The 19,691-nt window shown below is 37.5% G+C and overlaps 1 protein-coding gene across 3 annotated transcripts in view; it reads left to right on the top strand.

Annotated features, from left to right (window-relative positions):
• The first annotated feature begins 14,974 nt into the window (after window positions 1-14,974).
• anchor (integral membrane protein GPR155 homolog anchor) overlaps window positions 14,975-19,691 on the top strand; it is a 54,322-nt gene continuing 49,605 nt past the window's right edge. Inside the window, exons 1-2 of one of the 3 annotated variants that reach the window (XM_065230413.1) lie at window positions 14,975-15,201; window positions 16,593-17,014. In XM_065230413.1, the coding sequence (XP_065086485.1) occupies window positions 16,749-17,014 (266 nt within the window). In that variant the 5' untranslated portion in view covers window positions 14,975-15,201; window positions 16,593-16,748. Of the gene's footprint in view, window positions 15,202-15,790; window positions 17,015-19,691 lie in introns of those variants that run through there. The other 2 variants (XM_065230415.1, XM_065230414.1) reach the window with 2 other exon arrangements.

A 19,691-nucleotide genomic window follows, 5' to 3' on the forward strand; every position in this document is an offset into this window, starting at 1 on the left:
GAAGATTAGTTTTGGGTAACTTGCAGGAGGGGTACTCCATCTTTAAAAATACATATCCTGATATTAAAATAGGATTTTCCATGTTCGCCAGTAACCGTCCGAAACACTGCATTTTGGCAGGGACAAGTGGCACGCATACCGTATGCGTTTGTATATATCATCAGAACGTTAAACTTATTTTTAAAACACTACAAAGCAGACAATCACTCCCAGATGGTGTTGATTCCTATCACGATTTGTTTAAAAAAATAATTTGTCAAAATCCAAGTGAACAATGCTGGCTGCAGTGTTGCAAAAATTGTTCAGGAACGCAAATTTTGGCCACAGAACTAATGACTATTCTTAGTAACGGACATGTTGAATCAATACAATTCAAACAATGGCGTCAAGTAGAGAGATGCATTATGGACTTAGTTAAAATGGACACACAGGAATTTATTGATACTTTTTTAGAAAAATTATTCAATTTATTGCCGCATAACTTTATAGCTGAGCAACAGGCAAATTACATGAAACACGTCAAAAGCAATTTGAAAGCTACAGAATGCATCATAATCTGTGATTTTTCGGAGAACTATTCTTTCGTTGTGCCGGATGCAGTTCAAGGCTTTCATTGGGCGAACGCCCAATGTACTATTCACCCTTGTGCTATTTATTTTAAAGACGAAGAATCTAACGATTTGAAATTTACTAGTTTTATTGCAATTGCTGATTTCACTAAACATAATCATGTCGCAGTTCGTTTATTTCTTACGCATTGTCTAGCGTTCATAAAATGTAAATTGCCAAGCTTACAACAGATTTACTTTTTCTCAGATGGATCAGGAAGCCAATATAAAAATAAGATGACCGCTTTTAATTTATGCAACATGCAAAAAGATTTTGGCATTGCTGCCGAGTGGAATTTTTTCGCAACTTGTCATGGAAAGGGCCCTTGTGATGCTTTGGGAGGAGTATTAAAACGAAACGCTGCGAAAGCGAGTTTGCAAGGCCACCATATAACAACGGCCTAAGAACTTTACTCATGGGCTATTTCTAAGCCAGATTCAAAAATACACTATCAGTTTTTTTCGGAATCCGATTACAATAAAATGGAAAGAAAATTGAAAAACCGTTATATACATGTGAACCAAATTTCGGGGACACAGTCATTCCATAGTTTTAAGCATCAAAACGAAAAGTATATTATTGTCAAACGGTATTCATTTTCAACGGAAGAAAAATGTGTGAAATTGTAATTAAAGAAAATAAATGCTTCATGTTTTACTTATTTTTCTTCGACCTCGTCATTATTTGTAGCATTTAAGTAATTCTCCCAGAATTTTGATACCAAAATTAGTAATGTCAAACTGGGGCCTGTTTTAAAGCCACGAAGACTTCAATGGGGGAGGGGAGTCCAGCCACAGTATACGCTCGGTAAAAATATTTTAAAATTTTAGTAAAGTATACGAGGTAGGGAGGTAGGATCTGCAATGTTTAAAAATTGGTCTACGTGGTTTATGGACAGCCTCCAGGCTGAACTGAATGTTGCACCCAGCTTGTAAGTTACTCATAGATTTCATTAGTCACAGCTGCTGTGACTCGATGGAGACGCATTGTGAACTACCTTGCGTCTTCATCGTTTCCATGCACGTGTGGTGCATATATTGCGGAACAATATTTTTTTATTTAAAAAAAAATTGTATATCCAAAACTGCTTCTCCGACATCGCTAATTTTTTGATATGTTATGTAAAATTAAATGATCTTTCAATTAAAAATACTAAAATAAGAAGTTGTTGAATACCCTCGCAGTGAAAATCAAGAAAAAGCATTTGTAACATATTTTTTTCCTACAAAATCAAATATCTCTGAGTGTTTCATAATTTTTCTTAAAACTACATTAAAACATCTTTCATTTGAAGGGTCAATCGTACAAATCGGTCAAAAGGTTCAGAAGTTATAAATTTTTGAAAAAATACATTTTTGAAAAAAAAATGATTTTTCGGACCACCCTAACACGGAAATGGTCACCCTAATGGCGCAATAAAAAAAATACGAGTCTAATATTTTTTGATAAGGTAGAACTATACCAATTTTCATGAAATTCTGAGACCCACTATAACTTTTTTTCTATGGAATTGCTGTATATATATATTTTTTTTAATTATAGTAAGTTAAACGCTCTTAGATCATTTGTAACTTGTCGGGGGGTGAGATTTGAACTCGTGACTTTGGCGTGACAGGTATGGATGCTAATCACTACGCCGAGGTCACCCCTTCTAAATAATTGAGTCTAATGGCTGCAACAATTACAAAAAGATTTTTTTTTTTTTTGGTTCACAACTTTTGGAATGCGTCATCACACAGGTACAACCCTTGAATCTGACATGATTGTTTGGCGATTTTCTTATATTTAGATCAAAACGATGAAGTTTCGAAGAAGATTACTATATTAATAATCTACACGCTGGATCAACATATAGTCATGATAGAGCGATAGAACATCATTCTATTTTCATAAAAACAGAACCATCATAACAGCTTATCAGGAAAACCCTACAGTATTGGATCCCGGAGAAGAAGATAATTGGTAGTTCATGCTTCACATGAAAAACCAGCGCAAGGTAGGATGTAGAAAGAAGCGAAAAGATTGTTCATTGAAATGTCGGAATCAGAATACGAAGACTCGGAAGATACTCTCAGCGATTCAAGTACCGATGATCAACTGAACATTCTGGATTTCAGAGGTTTCTCTGATGACGAGGATGATACTTTCCCTGCATTCGTCTAATCAGCACCATAATAATATACCATCACGCTATTCCCAAACTCTGTGATGGTAAAATCAACTAACAACTTCCCTTACTTTTCACCAATCTCGATCATTGTTACCAGGTACCCTGCGCTTTAGTCAGATAGCGTATAGGGCGTCGTTGTGCCAATTTGGTCGTGGCACATTTCGAGTATGAGAGAGTGATTGCAGTTTGCTCAAATGTGCCTAAGTAAAATGCAAGTACTTTCGATGATTTCCCGTAGTTGTTACAGTAAAGATATTCTCGTTTCTGTCTAGACGTGTTTGCCATACAGAAACATTTTTATTTGATTGTGTGGTGGATGGGTTTCGAGCGTGGACGGGCATATGGGAGACAATATTAAGTTTACGTTAGGATAACGTTGAAAAATTGAGAAATGTATCGCTTCAGTTTGAGAAACACTTCACTTCGCAACCGATAAACCATTCTGACAATGCCGTGCAGGCGCCGTGTGTTGGCGGGGTCCAATATTGGACAGTTTGATGTGTATAAAGGACCATCAGTTAAAACTGTATTTTTGAGCTTTATTTCTATACATTCTTAGGTGTTTCTTAGCAGATTCTCCTGTTGGTGTACGTTGATTCAGAGAGTAAATGGTATTTACATTGAGCTGTCCATAGTTGGGCGTTGTTGAACTTGTGGTGCATTAGCATTAGCATTAGCATTAGCATCGAACAAGTTGCACAATATCGTAGGTGGTACGAATTCAAAACTATTAAGAGCAAGACGGATATCTATTACTGGACAGATAGTAAGTAGGAAGTAATTACTATCTCCCAGATAAAGACATATCCCGCTCCAACAGTTAAGGATTGTCCTGGCCACGTCCTTACAACTGGTAGGGATAGGAAAGGTATGTTAGTCCAACATTTACTTAAGAGAGATGCAGAGAACTCTACGACCCCTCATAAATGTCTCGGGAATTTAGGAATTATGTTAGTAGGGAAGGTAAGCCATAGGATACACCCAGTCAGTGTTGCTGGCATATGTAGTTTTTTTTATTAATGTTGAAATTGCTGTCCGGATCATCTGCTGAAAGATAAGGTTGCTGAAATAAAATGAAAATATAACATAGTGAACTCGCCATCGTTGTCACACCCGTAGCTAATTAAAATGAAGGAAATATGTTGTGTTTTATCTTTTTTTTTTCTTCTATTGATTGAGAGGAAAACTCGCGGAAGTGAAAATAATTGTACTACCTCTTCTCCCGTAGGCCCAAAACCTCTATGTCTTTTCAATTTGAATTATAATCAATTAAAGTAAACTTAAGTTCATGTGATGTGTATGTGTGTGTGTATGTGTATTCAATCTAACCCCCACTGGCCGGCAGTGGTATTATGGAAGAAATTTGCTTACAACAATCCTTGATGTAATAATTTAAAGCAAGTTTAGTCCGGGAGTTAGAAAGCGATAGCTCTACTGCAGATCCAGCAACTCATTTCAGAATGCCTGGTAATTCACGTCCATTCCGAGGTTACTTTCACATACAATAAGCCCCGCGTGTAAACACTACCGTTATCATATGAATAATGGTACTGCAAACACACTTCCAGATTTCGAAATGTGATGTTTCGAAATCTGGCGCGTATTTAGTAATATATGGAAATATGCACACTAAGATTTTTTTACAGGAGTCAGTATTTTTTTACTGGGTTTTTGAATTACTGAAAAAGTCGGTAAAAATTCAAATGACCGTTATCCGTAAGGAATCAATGAAATCGACCAATTTTATTTTCTACCATTAAATGGAGTTAACAGAACTAAGTATGTACAAGTTCAGAACAAATATTCTCATTAATAAATTTTCCACAGATTTTTAAACTTTTACCGAACAGTTCCGCAATTCAAAAACTCGGTAAAACCGTACTGACTCGATTAGTGTGTGCATTTATGATTGATTATAAATCAGATGAATCTCACCAAATTCTGCCTCCGAAAAAGGACCGGTTTGTTCACTCGCGGTAATCGAAAAAATCTTCCGCGTGGTTTTTACAACCCAACACGACATTTTGAATCACATTTGAAGTTTTCCATTTGCACCGAATTTTTGCTTGACACCTCATTCGCGTGCATCTTCCGGAAGGCAGAACGCCAGCACCAAGAAAAAAAAATACCCAGTGAAACTCTTCTTCGTTGTTGAACTTGTGGTGCTTGCACAAAATTTCATGTGACTACCAAATTAACCAAATAATCACAAAGTAGCTTTGAATGTGGGCTCAGAGTGATACAATGTCACTGAGATACGGTTATTTGGGTATTCAGATAAAACTATTACATTGGAGAACCTGAAGAAGAAGAAGAAGATGACTATACATGATGAGTGGTACCATGAGCCCCTTCCAGGGCTGGTAGCGAGTCACTTTTTAGTGACTTGGTCACTTTTTTCAAGCCAGTCACTAAAAAGTCTCTTTTTTAAGGCCAACCCGTAAAAAAAAAGAACCGTAGAGGTACAATGAAATGTATTGTAACCATACAATATAGTTTATGGTATTTACAATAAATCGTATTCTCGACAACGATTAAATAACAATAGAATGTATTGTTTCTACAATAGGATCTATGGTAAATGGGGGAATATACAATAGATTATGTATCTTAACCATACGAAAAATCACTTTTTCCCGAACAAACTTGAACCATTTACCATTAATTGTGTTGTTGTTCTATTGTTGAAAACTCTTACTATATGGGACCTATTGTACATCTATTGTAATAACAATATGTTAAAACTTCGTGTACTATATACACACAATAAGATCGATTGTTGGCAATAGATTTACGTGTAACTGTATTTTATTTTATGGTAATTGTATGGTTATTTTTTTCCGGGAAGTAACTAAAGTCACTTTTTCTTGTAATCAGTCACTATTTTCAACTATTTTAGCGTGAATTTATTTCAAGATTGATCATTATTTGCTTTGTGGCGTTTAGTCGTCTTTCTCTATCTACAGGGTGTCTACTCATTTTTCTAAATAGACTTACCTGAGTTTTCCAGGTTTTTCCAGTATTTTATAATATGAAAGCTATTCTTTAAATGCGTTAAAAATATGTTTTTTTTTGTAGATAAAAAACTACAGCAATTTCCATTAACTTTTTAAGACATGGCAATCAGTTTTAAAGAAACAGTTTTACAATCAAATCCATTGAATGTTTAAGCTTAACGCTTACTTAATTTCTCACTTAATAAAGTTTAAAAAAAATCTTACTGTATTTGAGTAAGTCTATGATCTAAAATTTTTCAATATCTTGAAGTTTTGTATTCCATGTTCAAGATATTGAAAGATTTTAAAACTCCAGAATCAAGAAAATAATTTTTTTTTTTCAAAATTCGTAAGTGTAGGAACTTTGGAGAAGTTCTAAGTAATAAAAAGAAATGCTGATAATTTCAGTAAAGCTCCATAAACAAACTGCAGGAACATAAGAGAAGCTAATACGCTGAAAATATGGGGAACTTACTGGAAGCTTCAAGAACCTCAAAGCAGTTCTTTAAGCATCCGAAAATGTTCGGGAACTTTTATGAAGCTCCTAGAATTTCAAAGAACTTCACAGGTGTCAAGCGAACTTGAGAAATATAGAAAACATGACGGGTATTGTGCAATTTTTTAAGAAGTTCTAAGTACCTCAGAAAAGCTAGAAATTTTGTGGGAATTTCAGATCTTAAGAGCAGTTTCCGAAGCTTTAGTCCAGACTTTTGGAGCAGGAATAAAAAAATGGAAATCAGGATAGTTCCATGATGTGCTAAAAAAAATCGGAACCCTCAAGATGTTCCGAGAATTTATGAAAACTTCAGAAATTTTCCAGATACTTCACAGAAGTCCAGTGAATTTCAGGGAAATTTAAAGATGTTTACGGGAATTCCATTTATTTCCGAGCAGAATCGAGATTTTCAATAGAATTGAGAGCTTTAGGAAAGGATCGAGAACATCAAGACAGATTAGTGAATCAAAGGGCATTATCACACTAATGCTTCATGTTAGCATTTCCAACCAACTCTGAAAATCGCTAACTTGCGTATGAAGTAACATAAAAACACTTTGAATGTAACAACTCACGGCGGGAGTAGCCGTCAACAATGCTGATGATGGTACAGCACGCAACAACCACCCTACTGCTTTCTCTCTGAGATGATCACGTTGGTCATGACGAGAGGAGCAACACAATAGTTGGGTAAAGAAGAATTGCATTATAACACACCATCGACTGGAAATGCTCTCGCAACGTGGGGCTTTAGGTAGTGATGAAAACGTCGCTAGAACTATTCCACAGCCGCAGTCAGTTTATGAGCAAAAGAGGGACGCACATTTTTTGCCTGTAGACTTGGAGACATACTTCAAGTCTCCGCGTACATCGTACGGGTTAGGCAAAAGATGTGCGTCTATCTTCAAAAATTGTCGCATTAATGGCCCTTCGCTCATTTTCAACTTCTATTCAATTTTCATACTGCCGTACTCTAACGGAACTATCCACCTACTCTCTTCTAAAAAAGATCATTCTCTAGCTAATAAATTATCACACTAAAGCTTCATGTTAGCATTTCCAACCAACTCCTAATCAAAGGGCAGTTCGAATAATTTCAAGGAAATTGTAGAAACCTTAAAGAAGTTGCGAAATACTCAGGGAATATCTGGAAACTTCAGCAAAGCTCCGAAATAATTTCTTGAACGTGATAAAAATTATATGAACATCTGGAAAACGTGAGAGTATTAGTAAGTAGAACTTAAAAAAATACGAAAATTTAGTTAAATTTATTAGAGAATATCAACGAAGTTCCATTAATTTAAAAAATGTAAGAACTTTTAGCAAGCAGTGATATCTTCAAGAAATTCCAGAGAACTTCTTATACATTTAGATAGTTTCATGATATTCAGCAAAGTTCCGAGTACTTCAAGGACGATCAGAAAGCTTCAGAATAATCCCATTAACTTAAGCAAATTTGCAGAGACCTACAAGGAGTTCCGTGGAATTATGGGGTATTCCATGACTTCTATGAAATTATGAATATATATCAGAAAATTTGCCAGAATTTGTTTAATAAATTTAGAGAAGTTCAGGTAACCATAGATAAGTTCAGGAAAAATAAGTGAGCGTTTATAATGCTTATAATACATAAGAAAAATTGTCGAAACTTCAAGGCAACGTTAGAAACATTGAGGAACTTTAGGAAGTCCTATAAAGTTCAGGGAAGTTTAAGAATTGGATGAGAAGTATTGTGAGCGTCCGGCTAGTTTCTCAAACTACAAAAGAACTTCAAGGCAGTTTCATTAACTTCAGGAAAAATTTGGGTACTTTCAAGTCCATCATTTCAATAAAGCTATCCTCCTAATTCAATTTTCTTTTAGTTTTCCTTGGTATTACCTTGAAATTCTCCTTTTGAATCTCATTTCTTGGAATTCTGCTCACATTGAAAGTCTTCAAAGAATTCAGTGGCATTTCTCCTCACAAATTCCTTAGATTTATTCTCATAATTTGTATGGCAAACCCTCCTGAATTTATTTTCCGAATCCCTTTGAAAATTTTCTGGAGTTATTCTCAGATTCAATTGTAATCCTCCTTTTAGTATTTTCAAAAAGATTCCAAGGACTTATCCTCCGGATTCGTTTTCTCCCACAACTTTATAAAATAATCCTCAGAAGGCTCTATTATTCTCTAATTTTGCTCTAAAGGAGTTGTGCTACTCAGAAATTTTCAGAGTTTTCATTAAAATTAGCATAAATTAGAAATTTATTCAGGGTTTCTTGAAATTCTACTCAAAACTTTCAGGCTTCACATCTAAATCTAAAATTCATCAGAACTACCTAAAAATCAGATTGCATTTGATTTTTCCCCAGAACTTCCTTGAAATAAGGTCCTTAGAAATTATAATAAATTTCACGAGCTTTTAAAACTGTGCGTGGATTTTGACTCCACATTCTTGAAAGTTTCTATAAGTATTATAGCTTTTAAGTCCAGAACTAGTTCACATTTAAAATTTCTTGACAATAAGCATGTTACAAACCAAAAAAAAACACAATGCAAACCTCTGTTTTTTTTTCAAAGGTTCATATCGTACATAAGTGTTTATGAGATACTTGTTGAATAAGTCTAAAACATCAAACATTTCTCTTAGGTCACTTTGTAGTCACTATTTTTACAACTATAAGTCGCTATTTGGTCACTTATTTCTTCAACATGGTCACTAAAATCACTATTTTTGACAGCAGTGGTCGCTACCAGCCCTGCCCTTCTCGGAACGAGTGTATTGTTGATGGACCTGGTCTACGATTCAAGGTTGGATTCTGTGATGATAGGTATCACATAAAAGGTAAAATAGGTAGCATCATTTTTCTCGAAATGTAAGTATTATTGACAATAAACATAACTAGATGATTTGCAAATTTATACGATAGGTACCTGGATCAACGTTATTTAAACATGCGCATTCAATCTCGACGACATCTAATTCTGCATTTCAACACCTTTGCCTCTCCTTTCTCTTATCCTTCACCTATGCATCTACGCTTCTATGTTAAGGATCAACTTGACCCTTAGGGTAAACGCTCCTATAGTTGCGGTACGTTAGAAGCGTTAGGTTCATATAGTTGTGTATTGAGTCTCCATGCACAATTATAGGAACCTAACGCTTCTAACGTACCGTAACTATAGGAGCGTGTCCCTTATTTAATATTCGGCTAATTTCAGTCGACTTGCATTAGTCATTATCTAAGAGCTATCTAATCTTTATCTGTTTGATTGCTGCATGAAAGGTGTATAATTGGTCATCAACATTACACTGGCGACCAGGCTCAATGCCCCTCCAGCATGGCACAATAACATCCCATTTTTAAATTTATTTATCAGTCAAATTGCTTTTTGACGTAATCACTTTCCGACCAAACTATTTTTCGGTGTTAAAGGGTGAACACGAAATTATTGCGACACATTCAACAGGGCATAACTTTTTTACCATTGGGTAAAAATCAACCAAATTTTGCACACTTTCTCATTGATGTGTATTGTGTACATGCTGTCAAACTCGAAGTCGTGTTTTTCGATTCAACGAAAATGGAGGTGAACCAACGCGAGTTGAGAGAACAAATTCTTTCCAAACACCTGGAATTTCCTGACCTGTCGCACCGGCAGTTGGGAAAAATGTTGAACATTCACCATTCAACCGTCTCCAGAGTGTTGAAGCGGTTCCAGGAGCGGTTGACGTTGGACCACGGCAAAGGAGCTGGAAGAAAACCGGGACCGGAGAACAAAAAGACGGAGGGAAAGGTGAAGCGGATGATTAAACCAAATCCCAACGTCTCAAGCCGTGATTTGGCTAAAAAGATCGGCATGTCGCAGAGCTACGTCCAGAATGCAAAGAAGAGAGCTGGACTACATACTTACAAGGTACAGAACTTCCCAAACCGCGATGAGCGGCAACAATCGACGGCTAAAACTCGGGCACGGAAGCTCTACGAGAAGATGCTGACAAAATATGGCTGCTGTGTGATGGACGACGAAACGTATATAAAAGCCGATTTTAAGCAAATTCCGGGGTTGGAGTTTTTCACCGGCAAGAGCAAGTTCGATGTGGACGACAAATTTAAGAAGAAGAAAATGTCGAAGTTCGCCTCCAAATATCTCATTTGGCAGGCCATCTGCTCTTGCGGACTGAGAAGTGACAAAGGGCACAGTAAATGGCGAGATCTACAAATATGAGTGCCTCGAGAAGCGCCTTTTGCCGTTCTTGCAGCAGCACGATGAAGCTCCGCTGTTTTGGCCAGATTTGGCATCATGCCACTATTCTAAAAGTGTCCTGGAGTGGTATGAGGCCAATTCTGTCCATTTTGTTCCAAAGGACATGAATCCGCCAAACTGTCCGGAGCTGCGCCCGGTGGAGCAGTACTGGGCAATAATGAAGCGGGAACTTCGGAAGAGCAAGAAGACAGTCAAAGACGAGAAGGACATGTTAAGAAAATGGAAAAAAAACTGAGAAACTGGTACCGGATGACACTGTAAAGACTTTGATGGAGGGCATCAAGCGAAAATGCGTTAAATTTTACACTCAAGGCTCCATCGATTAACTTTTCTTTTGATTTTTGAATTAAATATATGTATAAAACTACCCTAAAATTTTGGTTTGATTCTAAACATTATAAGAAAATTGGCATGACATTTTCGGTGTCGCAATAATTTCGTGTTCGCCCTTTACTTAAGTCACCCAATATCTATGGAGATGCCGTTTGTCTTATATCGAATTCGTTTATTATTAAGTTCCAACGTGGATCGGGTATCAAGATTAGGTCTGCTTGTTTTCTGACAAACGTCAGTTTGCTCGTTTGTTTTTAAAACCTAGCTCAGGTTAAGGTTCACACTGACAACAAGTTCGGTTTCGCACTAGGTTGGAACTGGTGTTAACCCCGATAATGGTTTGTTTTTTTTTTTTTCCGTCGACCCCGACCCCGATAATAAAAGAGTTAAGTAACAGCACCGAGAAACCCATGAAAAGTGTGCGTTCGTCGTTTCGTTGTCTCATTATTAAAGTGAATAAATCGAACTGTTTGTTGCTCAGATGATTTCGATGGTCCTAAAAAGATGAATGGGCTGTACGTAAGGAAACGTGATTGATAATTCTCCCGAATATAATGGCAAATACACTTTGACTTAAGTAACATTAGGGGGCCACCAAACGACTTACAATAACTTTTTACTGAAAAACCAGTATTTTTTAAGCATGATGCTAGCGATCTGCTTTGTATGATTAAAACCCTGCATGTTAAACATTACTATCACATGAGATTATATGTGTTTAATTTGAAATTGGAATAACTTTTCGGTCATCAAAACAATACTAGGGGAAACAGTCCTATTATTGCGATACGTTAGAAGAGTCAGGAGGCTATTGTTGTGTATGGAGGCCTCCATGCACAACAAAAGGCTTCTAACGCTTCTAACTTACCGCAACAATAGGACTGTTTCCCCTATATTATTCTCAGATCGGTGCGAATGTTACTTACGACATAATGAAAATTGTCTCTTGTGTTCACTGCCGCTCTTCTCATGTCGGTCCCATGGCAAAAATCAGCAAGCCGAGAAAATTGCATTTTAAGCTTGATTCGTACCATTGCTTCTTATGGGATGAGACAACCAATTTGGCTGTCTTTCCAAACTTTTTCAGAATAAAGTTTATGAGTTCATCCACTATTATGAAAATATGGGTGATCAGCTACCATTTGCATTGTAAAACTCAGTTTTGATAAAAATTGCTTTGGGACCGACATGCGAAGAGCGGAAACTAAATTCACATATGGAAAATCAATGAGCGTAGGCAGGTCAATGAATTAATCTCTTTCAATTTCTTTTTCATTGACGGTGTGATGTAATCGATGCGCTAAGTGACGAGAGCGCAAACAAAACGAGGCCATTGTTCAACGATACGACAATAACTTATGCGCCTTTCACACAAAACCTACCCAACCCTTTTCCTTTCGACAATCCCTGATCAGCTGGTTCACTATAAGTGTACCTCGCAGAACTTTTTTAACCCCCATGGGTAAATATGCTGTGATGCTCAGTCTTCTCCCCCTCCCTGGTGCATTATGGACGGTGTAAATATTTACATCGGTGACATGGCCCCTCACCCCCTTTTTTTTCAATGCGTTTATTTTTCCAGGCTCATTTGCCGTAGCTTTGCGGAGCCAATATTCATCGTTTGGGTAACAAAATTACTTAAAACTAACGTTAGTAAAGCGGGGGCCGATTACTCGCGGCTATCTCGAGGTTAGGGGTAACAAATTGTAACAAACGGGTGGCAGGGTAGGGATTGAGAACACAAGGTTTTTTAGAGCAATGTGCTCTTGATCTAGAACTAAGCGACATACTGGAGAAAATGACAAACATGGGGGTACACCGATAGAGACCTAGCAACTTGTGAGAACACAAGATGACACTAACTACTAAATCCTCAGATCGATCCGTTTTAAAAACACATAAATTAAATTAAAATATTCAAAATCTCGGCTCGCCAAGATGTCTCTAACGGGTCGCAAAGGTTATTTTCCTCGGGCCCTGAGGGATGCGGATAACTCGGATCTAGCAACACAATGTAGGGTGAATGACCAAAGCACGTGGTCGATATCGTGATAGCCACTACCACAAGCGCACAAATTGCTGCCTGCGAGCCCGATTCGGAAGAAATGCGAGTCTAACGAGTAGTGATTAGACATGAGTCTTGACATGACACGTATAAAGTCACGGCTCATGTCCAATCCTTTGAACCATGGCTTGTTCGATACCTGTGGGAGAATAGAATGTAACCATCTTCCCAGATCACTCTCATTCCATTTTTGTTGCCAGTTGGTGAGGACGTGCTGACGGGTAATTGAAAGGCGATTTGTCGATTAAAAATATCGCCTTCCATAGCGCCCACCTTCGCTAGCGAGTCCGCTTTCTCATTACCCGGAATTGAGCAATGAGATGGGACCCAAACTAAGGTGATAGTATAGGAGCAGTTAGATAAAGTACTCAATTTAGCTCGGATTTCGGTCAGGAAATACGAGGAGTGCTTCATCGGCCTCATTGATCGAATAGTCTCCAACGAGCTAAGGCTATCAGTAAATATATAATAGTGATCAGATGGTAGTGAGGCAATTTGTTCTACTGCGTAGAATATGGCTGCTAGTTCCGCAACGTATACGGAACATTGCCCCTCACCCCCTTGTACATCATAAAATGATAATGAAAATCTCGATCATTGTTAACAGGTAAATATTTATTTTATTCAATTAGTATATTATACTGTACATGCTGTTCATACGAATACATACATTCAATGATATAGGAAAAGGGGGGAATTACGATTCAGCATGGAGAATGTATGGGAACCGTTCTAGAGGTTGTTTGGGGCATGTGGTTCATTTTAAACGTTATAATTTGGCGTAATCACCATGTTCCAATCACGTTTTGGAATGTGGCCTTGAGACTTGAGATTTGGCTTTCATAAGACCCCCTTCTGCCTAAATCAAAATTAAAAATGTGGCGAAAAGTTCGATAAATATAAGCAGGCAACATTTATTGCGGATTGCATCTGAAATTGGGCTGCTCCAAAAATACAAAAAGTGTGATTCAAAATCGCCTAATCCTAATCCAAAGTCTACAATCCGATCACGATCCTTAATTTACGTTAAGGATCCAAATATTCGACGATTTCAGTTCTGATTCGTGAAGTGAACATGTTTGTGGATGTTCTCGAGTTTCCTGATGACCAGCTCTTGACCATTCAAGACATACACACTTAGTTAGAGATTGGCACAGCCAAGTGCTCGGCAATCAATTTTACGGAGATCTCAGCAAACATCACGTCGTTTGTTGAGATTCAGTAAAGCATTTTCCGAGACTCAGCAACCACACGTCACTTCTGCTGAGGTCTCAGTAAAACAGATTGCACTGCGGCTGTGCAAATCTCGGCAAAAAATATTAAATGTGAGATCCATTCCATAAAGGGTGTTACGATCAAAATTTAGTCGACTTAAACTTGACGTATTTCTTTTAAGAGCATTTAAAAAACCCCTTATTTTGTGGGTGTGTGCGTGCAGAATAATGTATCTATTTTGATTTTGACATTTCGACAGTGAGCATGCATAAGGGCGTATACGCAATGATCGATTCCCTTCATCGGTTTTCTCTTTGCACTGCTACAGCTAAGCGAAACAATTCTCTAGAATTTGTTCAATGCAGTGCTGTAACAGGTTGTATTGACTATCAAAAGCACCAGCAAACGCACCGAGAAACGTTAATCCAAGCAAAAGAGAATCATTGCGTTTACGCCCTTATGCATGCTCACTGTCGATTTGCTCTTAAGTTATTAAAATGGCGTTCAAGCAAAGCGCCCATTACACATATCAATATATTGACAATAAATTGACATACTGACATACTGTATGTAAATCATTAGCAGATCCAGTCACATGGCCTGCTTTGCCAAATATATGATTACACATATTAGTGAGCCCAACGGTCACTTCGAACAACCTTCTACCGTCGTATTCCGCTAGATTACAGCACCGTCAGTGTCATTTTATTCACGTGTATGTGTGGTATAATGAAAATGACTGCTTCTGGCAAATAATTGCGATAAACGTCAGCGGTTGTTTATACATATAGTTTTCTCTTGAATTGAAAAAAAAACGAAGTTCCCTCTCAGTTTCCATTCAGTCGTCAGTACTCGGTCGGATTTCATTCGTTATGCACGCAAACCAAACGTAGTGAACATCTAAGAGCCAATTCGGAGAATCGTATGCCTGTCGGTGTGCGCAGTACCTACATAGAAAAGAAAACTTTTACTCATCAAGTCTGACGTATGCAGCCTTTTTCAGTACGGTGAAAAATTGTGCAAAAGTGGAAAAATTCTCGTGGTTATAATTTCGATTTTGCATATTTCGGTAGGAATGCCCTTGGGCTTTTTGTAAACCAGTAGGTTTGCCCAAAAAAAAGTTTGATTAACCGTACAAACAGAAATTAGTGTCCGCAGAAAAAATAAGTTTCACCTGGCAAAAAAAAAACACCAAAGCAAACGAGACCCTTCTAGGTTTTGTTTTTGTTCTTGGAACTCATCTATGGCAGTGCCTAGCAGCAGCAGATTCAAAACAAAAAAAAAAGTTTATTTTGCTGGCTCCATGATGCAGTCGATCTGGCTTGTTGCAGCGACCAGTGTCGGTGTTCAAGGTTTCAATCGATTTTCGCAGATTAAATCCTTTCACGGCAATGCGACATGGGCGGTCAGCTGAAGGGAAAGAGGAGAATCGAATGAAACAAGCGAGAGGTGGAAATGACACTGTTGATTGTGTATTCTTAATGAATGTGAGCGAGTTTGTTGTGAAATTTCAATTGCTATGTCCCTTCGACGAAAGAGAGAACTTTGCAGCTGGCTAAATTGCGGGTTTTGGCAAAAATTTAGATCAAATTTTGCGAATGACTATTTTTTCTCGCGATTTTTTTGCCGTCAATTTTTCCCGTGTGATTTTAGAGTGTAACTTTTTTGTTAACATGATGCTGCAAAAAATTCAAAAACCTGTTTAACATCATAGAAGATCGATTTTGTTATTAAATTTATACAGAAGCCAAGAAATAAGATGTATTATTTAATTAACATACAAGACGTAAAAAAAGCGAAAACATCATTAGGAAAACCTGTTCTATAATAAGAAATTGGAACATCACAGCTGTGCAGAAACAGAAAGTCCATTCTGATGCATGGAACGAAATGAAACGAGAGGTTCAATTTTTTGAAAAAGTGAAAATGTGGCGATGAGCAAAAAAGGAGTGGTATTCGAAATACACTTCTGAAAACAATGTTCCTTCAAGAGATAGGTACTCTGTGCAGCATTGTAGGCTACTAACCCCCTCTTGATAGTATTGACAGCGTAATCCCTCTTCCATCCTAGTGGGTAGGCGTCTGTGGGTATAAGTAAGGAAAATAACTTCAACGAGACGTAGGAATAACTGAATTATAAATTTATGTAATCGATTCGAGAGAAGTGCTAGGCTACATACTGACAGGCCTCGTGGGTTGTGCTACATGATCCATGTGATGTGATGTTATTGATACAGGTCGGCCGATGTACAACAATCAACAGTGTCAATAAGCGCTCTACTGTCTCGAGTATACTCTTCCATGAACCGCATTTTATAGATCGATAGCAACGTGCACGTGAATTAAATCGAGCATGAGTAATGACGAACAGCTGTTTCCATAATCGATTGAAGGGTGGATGATCTTTGTTTAGTAGTATTTCAACTCAATGGTGTTTTAAATTATGTTACTTAATTCCAGTGCAGTGCTCATTAAAAAAAGTGAGAAAGTAAAAATGGATTGTGTCAAAACTAATTGTTTCTAAACTTGTGCCAAGCCACAACAATCAACAAAGTGTCCTAAGTGAAAAAGAACGTGCCCGCTGACGAAACTCATCCAGGAGAAATAGCTTTGCTGATGAAAACCAACGCCTCTGGCGTGGCAAAAGTGGTAGCTCAGGCCAGTATGCTAACTTTGGCGAACAAGACGCTATTGTCGGTCGTGGCCAATGCTACTACTGCTGCCATGAGTGGTGATCCATATGTAACCACTATGCTGCCGCCGACGACGATGTCAACGAACAACGGCAGTAGCGACGGCGGCGGGGACGATGATCAACCGAGCATTTCCATGGATAATCTCTACCCGGCGCTGGTGCAGTGCTTTGCCATCATAATTTGCGGGTGAGTAGAAGAAGCTATGTTGGATATTACAGACGGTACCTAGTTGTTATTCGCTGGGTGATGCGCAATTTTTAAAGCCTCTGCGTGGATGCTATCACTTATCACCCTAGTTGTTTGCTAAAATCATCAGTGCTTTCAAATACCTACAACAGGAACACATCAGTAGACTGTCCCCGTTTGTTTACAATGTTTTTAAATGTTTTGCTCATCCAAAATTTGCTATCAGTACCTATATGTTAAGTCCTCTAAGTAAAAGTATGGACGTCTGCCAAAAGTTGATCGATTGGAACAGCTTTTATCAGTTTTGTGATGACAGTCGTCCATGCTTTACCTATATTTGCATTAACGTTCTCTGTGCAAAACAATAGCTTTATTAACTCTTTATTTGTTCCAAATTTGAATTAAATTACATGTCATTTAAATCTAGGTGCTCCAGCTACTACATTAACTTACTAGCCTTCATTGTTATGATATATATCTAAGTTTGTTTACATTGTTTCTGCTGTGGCAATTCAGTTTTACCTTTGTTACTACCGTAACATAGGTATTAAAATCGGATTTCATACGTCTTGGCGTCTGTGACCGATAGCACTAGTTTACAAAACAACCTAAAAAGTGTGAACTTTAGTGGTTGACCAACGTTTCTAATGCAAAATCTTACGCTGAATTCAATGCCGTAGTCAGAAAAAATTAAAGTAGAGCCATTTTTGAGATATACAAAAATTTTGATTTTTTGAATTTTGGACAAAAGTACGATTACTAAAATGTCAATATCTTTGGAACTAGTGCACCAATTTTAAATCTTTTTTTATGAAAGTGAAGCTAAATAAATTTGCTATCGTTCATCAGAATATTATGTCTTAATTAAAAACTTAATTTTGAAGTCATTTAAAAAATTACAGCATTTTTTTTCCTGCGAATTTTCCATAAAAATCTTGTTTTAATCAACATTTTTAATGGAATAAAAAGATTCAAAAAATCATTCCATAATTTATTCTTAAAGTCCATTAAAAACTGGAGAAAATGAGCCTTTGATGGATGAAATCGGTTGGAAATTGTCGAAGTTATGATTTTTTTTGTAAAATCATGGAAATTGAATGTTCCAAGATTGGCCGTTGTCCCGCTCCTAGGTTCATGCACCACTTCCAGTAAGCCTTTCGGCGGACGTGTACGCATACGGTGCATTTCACTAACACTACCAGCTGTCACGCAAAATTAAATGGGATATTTTCAACAATATAATTTACGCTAGTGTTTGTGAGACCGCTCGGCGAGAACCTAACGCAACCAACTCAATTTGACAGCTTTCTTTCTTTAACATTGCTTAACGATGTATACGACAAAACGTGAATTCAAGTGTAAAAATGATCCTCAAAAGTTTTGTTACGCGCGTGGCAACTATATATTTACAAAATCGGTCAATTTCACTGCTTCGTTGCAAACTGCATACAGGCTTTATTTTAAAATTGATCCTGGAGACTTTGACGAACCGTGGATTCCAAAAGTATTATGTAGTTCGTGCAAAACGTGCTTGGCTAGGTGGATGTCAGGCGCAAGGTAAATTGATTTTTTGAATAACTTTCATATAAACAATTTATGTACAGCATGGTAGTGCTTTGTTCTTTCCTGATCGACATTATCTTACTTCATCTATTTTTGATAAGTGTTAATGTCTTACTTACTAACTCACTTATTTGTTATCTGTCAGTCGCTATTTGTCCTTTGACATGCCACCATATGGCGTCGACCGTTTTGTCATGCAACGGATTGTTATTTCTGCTTGACAAAAGTTAAGCAACAAGGACGTCACAAAACAGTTGAGTATCCACAAGTGGCTTCTATGACAAAACCTGTTCCACATTCAAGTTCGGTCCCGTATCCTGTTTATCCAAAGCGGAAACGAGCGCCCTCTGTTGAATCGACCGTTACAAAAAGTGAGGAGGAATTCAAGGAGAAAGGAAGACTTCGAGGTGGAATTGGAAAGAAACCCAAAACTGTTTACACAATCCGAATTTAATGATTTGGTGCGAGATCTCGACTTATCGAAGGAGAAATCCGAATTGCTGGCATCACGCTTGAAAGAACACAACATGCTGAGCAAGGAGGTCAAAATTTCTTGTGACAGGAATCGTCACAAGAAATTTGACAAATATTATTCTACAAAGGACAAGGCATGTTTTTGCCATGACGTAAACGGCTTGTTTGAAGAGTTTGGTGAGCCATATGATCCAGCTGAATGGCGTTTATTCATCGATAGCAGCAAGATGAGCTTGAAAGCCGTTTTACTGCATCAAGGGAATGAGAAACCTTCTATTCCATTAGCTCATGACGTTAATATGAAGGAAACGTATGAATCAATGGCTCTATTACTCAATTTGATAAATTACAATCAACACAATTGGAAAATTTGTTCCGATCTTAAAGTGGTTGCCATGTTGACTGGATTGCAACAGGGATACACAAAATATATGTGTTTTTTGTGTAAATGGGACAGTCGAGCTCGTAAGAAACACTACGTCCGAAAAGATTGGCCAAAACGGGATAATTTCACAATTTGTAAAGACAACGTTAAAAATGATCCTCTTGTGGTAAAAGAACGCATAATACTTCCATCACTACATATAAAACTTGGGCTATTCAAAAATTTCGTCAAAGCGTTGCAAAAAGAAGGGCCGGC

The sequence above is a fragment of the Ochlerotatus camptorhynchus genome, unplaced genomic scaffold, assembly GCF_037179485.1.
Source record: "Ochlerotatus camptorhynchus isolate MF236.1 unplaced genomic scaffold, CSIRO-AGI_Acam_v1.1 ptg000330l, whole genome shotgun sequence".
NCBI classification, from domain to species: domain Eukaryota; kingdom Metazoa; phylum Arthropoda; class Insecta; order Diptera; family Culicidae; genus Ochlerotatus; species Ochlerotatus camptorhynchus.